Source organism: Dipodomys ordii, unplaced genomic scaffold, assembly GCF_000151885.1.
Source record: "Dipodomys ordii isolate 6190 unplaced genomic scaffold, Dord_2.0 Scaffold15, whole genome shotgun sequence".
Lineage (NCBI taxonomy): Eukaryota > Metazoa > Chordata > Mammalia > Rodentia > Heteromyidae > Dipodomys > Dipodomys ordii.
This window is the reverse complement of record NW_012267231.1, coordinates 1,292,000-1,298,954: the sequence shown is the minus strand read 5'-3', so window position 1 is coordinate 1,298,954 and position 6,955 is coordinate 1,292,000. Positions and strand designations below refer to the sequence as shown.

At 60.4% G+C, this 6,955-nt stretch overlaps 1 protein-coding gene across 1 annotated transcript in view; it reads right to left on the bottom strand.

Annotated features, from left to right (window-relative positions):
• Ap3b2 (adaptor-related protein complex 3, beta 2 subunit) overlaps window positions 1-3,867 on the bottom strand; it is a 13,883-nt gene extending 10,016 nt beyond the window's left edge. The window contains exons 1-7 of the mRNA XM_013011856.1: window positions 3,774-3,867; window positions 3,589-3,663; window positions 3,270-3,365; window positions 1,176-1,336; window positions 829-895; window positions 564-746; window positions 10-270 (exon numbers count right to left, since the gene is read on the bottom strand). Of these exons, the coding sequence (XP_012867310.1) occupies window positions 10-270; window positions 564-746; window positions 829-895; window positions 1,176-1,336; window positions 3,270-3,365; window positions 3,589-3,663; window positions 3,774-3,830 (900 nt within the window). The 5' untranslated portion in view covers window positions 3,831-3,867. The remainder of the gene's footprint in view (window positions 1-9; window positions 271-563; window positions 747-828; window positions 896-1,175; window positions 1,337-3,269; window positions 3,366-3,588; window positions 3,664-3,773) is intronic.
• Between the last annotated feature and the right edge of the window lie 3,088 nt (window positions 3,868-6,955).

The window sequence follows — 6,955 nt, the reverse complement described above, 5'->3', positions numbered from 1 at the left end:
CAGGCGCACCAGCGCCTTGGCGATGACGCCCACCTCGGCCTTGGGCGCCAGGTGGAAGTAGAGCTGCGCCACCGCCATGACCACCGCGGCGCTGCGGCTCTGCAGCAGCGGCTTCGTGTTGCGCAGCAGCAGCCGGTGGTCCGGGTCCATGACGTAGGGTTTGCGGGCGGGCAGCGCGGCGGTGGCCGCCTCTCCCGACCCTGGACCCTTGGCCTCGTCCTCCTCAGAGCCGTAGAAGGCTTTCTCCGGACTCTCCTCTAGCAGGGACTCCTGGACGGGGACAGGGGCAGTGGGCACCTCTCGGCGACCGCGCGCCCACGGCGGCCAGGGTGCCCGTGATGGCCGCGGTGCCCGCGATGGCCACGGTGGCCCACGAGGCCCGCGGTGGCCCCGTGGCCGCAGTGACCGTGGCCGCGGCGATGGCCCACGAGGCCCGCGGTGGCCCCGAGGCCGCGGCGATGGCCCACGAGGCCCGCGGTGGCCCCGAGGCCGCGGCGATGGCCCACGAGGCCTGCGGTGCCCACAGTGGCCCTGAGGCTGTGCGGGCAGGCGCCGTCACTCACGTTCTGCGTGGGGCTCAGGAACTGCGTGCGCGCGTAGCGGGTGAGCATGCTGATGATGACCACCTGCCCCCACTCCTCCACGTCGATCAGCAGGTTGCACAGCTTGCGGTAGTTTTTGTGAATCAGGTCAATGCGCTCGGGGCACACCTCCTCAAACGCCATCACCACGCTGCCCGCCACCAGCTGGGGCAAAAGGCAAGGGAGGGCGGTGACCAGGGAGGGCACGGGACCTGCGGGGCACTGCCTGCCCCGAGAGAGGACGCACCGTGGTCTTGTCCGCCAGCAGCTTCTCGATGACTTCTATCAGTTGGTCCTTCTGGTCAGAGTCCAAACTGAGGGAGAAATGATGGCAGGAGTTTGTCCCCTCCTGTCCCTCCTGTCCCCTCCTGCCCCTTCCTGTCCCTCCTGTCCCCAGCTCCCCTGGTGGCTGCTGAGCCATGCACACCTCCTGCACCCCACCTTATGGATAACGAGGTGTGCAGCCCGCCTTTCTCCTCCCCTCTCCTGTCCCTACACTTTCCTAAGCCATGTGAAGAGCAGCCCTGGAGGCGAGCAGAGGGCAGGGTGGGGGCTTGGGGCCGGCCCTGGGGCAGGCGTGGGGAGAGGGCATACCTGTAGAGTTTGGGGATGGCATGGGCAGCTGTTTTCCGCACATAGGGAGACATGTCCGAGGCGGCCTCCTTGATGGCCAGCATCATGATGGGCGCTATGATGGGCACCCGGATGCTGGAGAGCACGCGCAGGGCGCTGGCGCGGATCAGCTGGTTGGGATCCTAAAGGTGGGGGCGGGGCCGGCCTGAGCGGGGCTGGGCTCCTCGAGGACCTCTGCCTACACCGGCCTGGCTTCCCTGCCCGCCGGCCTGAGGCTGGAGGCTGTACTGGATGCAACACCTAGTGACACACCTGAGCGGCGTGGCCAGGGGAAGCCCAGCAGTGGGAAAGCGGGAAGACCTTTCAGAGCCACTTCTGTTCTCTAGGAGCGAGGAGTCTGTGTGTCTGTGCACATGGCAGGGCAGGGCCAGCAAGTGCAAGTCAAGGGCATTTCTCCCTTGCATACCTTTCCCAGAAACCTCTCAGAAACTGCTCTTCCATGCTGTTGGAGACTGAAGAGCTGTGAGGCCCTCCCCTGTACCGACTGTATCCTACACACCCGATCCGAAGAGCTGTGAGGCCCTCCCCTGTGCACCCTACATCCACCCAACCAGAGCTGGGACACCCTAGATTCTAGCTATGGAGCCCAGGGCCATCTCCCCATGGCTGGTGACAGCAGCAGCTAAACATCGTGTTTTATCTCAGGGAGAGACACCCGCAGCAGGTGCTGGAACATCAGAGAGATGCTACCAGCTTTCTAAAATGGAAAAAGAGATCCATAAAACTGCAGGCGAAATTGGTAATTCCTAGCAAAATTCTGGAAATGGTATTTAAATGGGTGGTTTAGAAGCATTTACTTGAATTGCAGGACTCAAATCACATTACATCAATCAGCAAGCCCCGATTTACTTTCACTCTCTATTTGGAAATGAGTGAGAGTCACAAAAACCAGCTTTCCCTTTTGACAGGGCGCTTAGGCTGTAGATGGCAGTGCTATGGTTTTTGTTGTTGCTTTGTTTGGGTCTGTTTTTGTTTTTGTTTTGGCAGCACTGGGGTTTGAACTCAGAGCCTCATACTTGCTAGGCTGGAGCTCTACCACGTGAGCTACACTCCAGCCCAGTTTTTTTTTTACTGTTTATTTTGGGGATATGTTCTTGTGAATTCTGCTCAGGCTGGCCTTGAACCGTAATTCTTCAGATCTCGGCTTCCTGAGTAGCTGGGAGGAGGGGGGAGCTGCTGCTGCTGCCTGACCCAGTCGCACAGTGGCGAAGGCTCAGCGTTTCCGGCGGCGGCGGCTCCTGTGACTCACACTGCAGACACTGGGGACTTTGTGTGTTGAAGTGTAATTCCCACCGTGGGCACGAAGGACACCTCTTAGAGATGTACCAGACTGAAGTGGCCACTCACGCTTGTAATCCCAGCTACTTGGGAGGAGACATTAAAAGCATCCCTGTTTGCAAGACTCTCACCTCAACCAAGGCCCCGAGTTTGAATTCCAATGTGATGCCCATTCCCCAAATGAAAGAGGGCGAAGAGGACTCTGAAGCAGTGGCCAGTGGGTGAGCTACAGAGTTGGTCTCGTTTATGTGCCCCTTTCAAGTTGATGCCTGAGCCACCTCGTGACTGAAGACCAGCCAGCAAGCAAGAAGACCTGCGCTCGCGGCTCACGCCTGTAATCCTGGCTACTCAGGCACTGAGACCTGAAGATCGTGGCTCCAGCCAGCCTGGGCAGGAAAGTCCTCCAAGACTCTTACCTCCAATGAACCACCAAAAAAAAAAGCCAGAAGTGGGTCTGTGGCTCAAGTAGTAAAGTGCTGGCCTTGAGCTTTTACAAAAGTTCAGGGACACGGCCCTGAGTTCAAGCCTTGCCACCTGTGGCTCCAGATCTGTGAGCTGAAGAACCCATGTTATTCAGCAATAGCCAAAGAAAATAGAGCAAGACCATGGAGCGTCCAGGCAAAAGCGCTGGGCACTCACCTCCCCGCGCCCTTCTCAGCCTGCCTCTACCCCCACGGGCTTGGCCCAATTTCGGAGGCAGGAAGGAGCCTCCCAAGGCCCTCTTCCCACACGGCTCCAACAAGACTCGGGCCCCAGAAGCACCAGGAGGCCGCTGACCTTGAGGCCGCGCTGGAAGGTGGAGATGGACAGCAGGGCCAGGTCTTGCTGTTCCTCGGCATAGCGCACCAGGTACACGTAGACGAGCTTCTTCACCTGCAGAGGGACGGTGGCTTTCCCAGGGGGCTGCGCTCATCCAGGAGTCGGCTGGGCGTGGCCGGGACGTGGGGGTGGCTTCCTCCTCGACCTCATCCACAAGCCAGCTCCAAATACCCACAGGCTCTTCCGGGGGAGCCAGGCCTTCCCGTCCCCACCGCCCGCCCCCAGCTGTCTGGCCCTGGCACCCGCCGGCGCTCACCACCCTCCCCCGCGGACTCACCTCTATGTTCTTACAGGCCACGTTCTTCACCACAGCGGGAAACAGGTCTGAAGCATTCTTCCCACGGGCAATCATCTGGGTGCGGGTCAGGCAGCCAAGGGAGGGAGGGAGGGAGGATGGAGCGTGGCCAGTGAGGGAAAGCTCACAGCCCCAAGACCCTTCCCCAGGGGAAGCCCCCCACTCACCGCCACGATTCTCTTCATGGCCTCCAGCTTGAGTGAGTCCTTGTTGGTGTCCAGCATCTCCTTGAGGTCATCGTGCCTGGCAGGAGGCACAAGAGTCAGCCGGGGCGGGGGGCGGGGGTGGGTAATAGAGATCACAGGGGTCCAGGCACACAGAAGAGACTCGGGACAGGTGCTGGTAGCACACACCTGTAATCCTAGCTACTTGGGAGACTAAGATTAGGGAGGATCATGGTAGAGAAGTCTGAGAAACCCCTGCTCAGCCAATCACGCCACACCCATCCCAGCCACGTAGAAGGCAGACATCAGAAGAATGGTGGTTCTAGACTCGTTGGGGTAGAGAAGCCTGTGAGAGTCCGTCTCCACGGAGGGAGGTGTGCACAGTGCGGGCCTGCCATCCTAGCTGCAAAGCAAAGCTCAGACAGGCGGCTCTCAGGTCACGCGTGCAGCCAGGGTGAAAGTGGGCCCTCATGTCAAACAACCAGTGCAAAAAGGGGTGGGAGGTGTGGCTCAGCAGGGGAGCATCTGCCGAGCAAGTGAGAGTCCTGAGTTCAACCCCTGCTACTGGAAAAAAAAGAAAAGAGAGGGTTGGGGAGAGGGACACCGCAAGGGAGCAAGCAAGACCCTGAGAGGAGAGGCAGAGCCTGCGCCTCCACACAGACTTTCATCTAGAACAGATGTGTTGACGCTGTAATGAAGATGCTCCCAGTTGACAGCACAGGGCCGCCCGCACATAGGGTAAACATACTACAGACAAGCGCGGATTCCACAGGCCACAGTTCACAGCCCGCCCCGCCTTGAGCTAGGTGCTGGGGGAGACGAGTGCCACATTCTGCTAGCCCAGAAAAGGACTAAAGGTAGAGCACTTTGACCCCTTCGAGTGCCTGATGGGGAGTTAAGCCTGGCGCTCTGGCCCTTCCCCCGCGGTGAAGCCGGCTCCCCCAGGCTTGGCATCCAAGCGTCTGGCTTGAGGACCAGGCAGGTGTGCGGGAGGTGACGCACACCTGTGGATCGTCTAGAAACAACTGGAAATCGGGAGCTGGGAGAGGTGAGAGTGACATCCTCACGGAGGTCACGGAGAGAGTGACATCCTCACGGAGGTCACGGTGGCCACTGCTGATGGTGAGAAGTGGGGGGGACACGAGACCCAGGAAGGCAACTCCGCGTGACTCCTCCCTGGCTGTGGACGCACAGGAGCGTGCAGCAGACTGCGGCACAGCGGGGAGACGCTCTCACAGCACACGTCTGTCCTGAGGAGGTGGCGTTTACTTATTCAGTTTGAACTTGGGTTGGGGCCTTGCACTTGCTAGGTAGGTACTCCCTGCCACAGCCCCCCCTCCAGCCACAGCCCCCCCGCCACAGTCCCCCTCCAGCCACAGCCCTCCAGCCACAGCCCCCCTCCCAGTATCCCTGGCTTCAGCCTTGCTTTGGCTATGGTCTTGTGCTTCTTGCTGAGCCAACCTTAGATGGCGATCCTCCTCCTCCTCCTCCTCCCACACACCTGGGATTACAGATGTGACTCACTATGCCTGGCTTGGTTTTTTGTTTTGTTTTGTTTTTGTTGGTCATGGGTCTTGAACTCTGGGCCTAGGGCTGTCCCTCAGCTCTTCAGCTCAAGGCGAGTGCTCTACCACTTGAGACACAGCGCCACTTTTAGTTTTCTGAGTGGTTCACTGGATATGAGAGTTTCCTGCCTGGGCTGGCTCTGAACCTGGATCCTCAGATCTCAGCCTCCTGAGTGGCCAGGATGACAGGTGTGGGCCACCGCGCCCGACTGGCTTGTCTTTTGAGACAGAGTCTCAAGAGCTTTTGGCCTCAGCCAGCCTCAGCCCTCCACTCCATTCCTCTGTAGCTTTTCACAGGTGTGCACCACCTCACCTCCTCAAGAAAAAGCAAGTGGAAAGACAGCCCACCACCACCCAACCCAACCCAAAGCCTTGCTTGAGGTCGGACAAGGGCGGTCAGCATCCAGGCCCACGCACACAATTCCGCTCTTCCTGCCTGTCGGATGCTCTGCCCCCAACGGGAAAATACCTCGTCCCGTCCCCTGGCCAAGCCAAGACCTGAGTTTAGGCGGAGCGCAGGACAGAGGGCAGCCCCGGCAGTGGGCCTGGGCCGCCTGAGGGCTCGGGCCCCGCCTCTCCGGTGTATGACATCCACCCCACAGACACTCCACCCACACACGCACCCGCACACAACACGCTGCGGAGCCTCCGCCCTGGACCCTCGCTGGCCTGCAGGGCTCAGTTCCTGTCTTTGGGTGTTCTTCACACCAGAGCGTCTCCACCACACCCCCACATACCACAGGTCCTGGCAAATGCACACCCAAGGACACCTGGCCCACCAAGCTGGCGCCCACGGGCCCAGGCAGCAGCGCTGGTGGGGAGAGCCCTGGGCTGCCCCCCCAGCCCCCCTCCCCGCCGCCAGCCTGGGTGATGAGACTGAGGCTGACCATGAGTTTCAGCTCCACGGCAGACCTGCGTGGGGTGCATCCCTGGAGGCCCGAGTGCCCCAGCTCACACTCACTGCTCCCCCTCCCCACCCGAATCCCAGTCCAGCAGCCGGGAGGGGCTGCTCAGACCTACGCGGAGCCCCTCCAGCCTGGGGATGGAGCTTCCACCCTTGAACCCTTGGCTGCTTTTTTGTCTCTTTGTCTCTTTTTTTGGTTTGCTTTTGTCAGTTGTGGACCTTGAGCTCTGGGCCTGGGCACTGTCCCCCAGCTCTTCAGCTCAAGGCCAGCGCTCTACCGCTTGAGCCACAGCGACACTTCCAGTTTTCTAGTGGTTCATTGGAGATAAGAGTCTCTCAGACTTTGCTGCCCGGGCTGGCTTTGAACCGCCATCCTCAGATCTCAGCCTCCTGAGTAGCTGGGATGACAGGTGCGAGCCACCGGCACCCGGCTCCCTTGGCTGTTTTACTACCCTGTCCTTCAGAGCCTGCAGGAAGTGAAGCGCTGGAGCATCCTGCTCCACCTCTGAGGGAGCCCTGCCACCAGCCCGGCCCTCCGCCTGCCCTTGAAAGCATCTGTGCGGGGTGGCCGCTGCCCTCCTCTGGCTGTGCGGGCAGGTGGGCCCCGCTCCTCTCCATACCTCAGGGGCTGGTCCTGGCCCCCTTCCAGGCAAGGCCCTTCCAGGGGTACTTCTGGGTTTGTGCCGTCTTCTGGGGCCTGCAGCCACCGAAGCTCC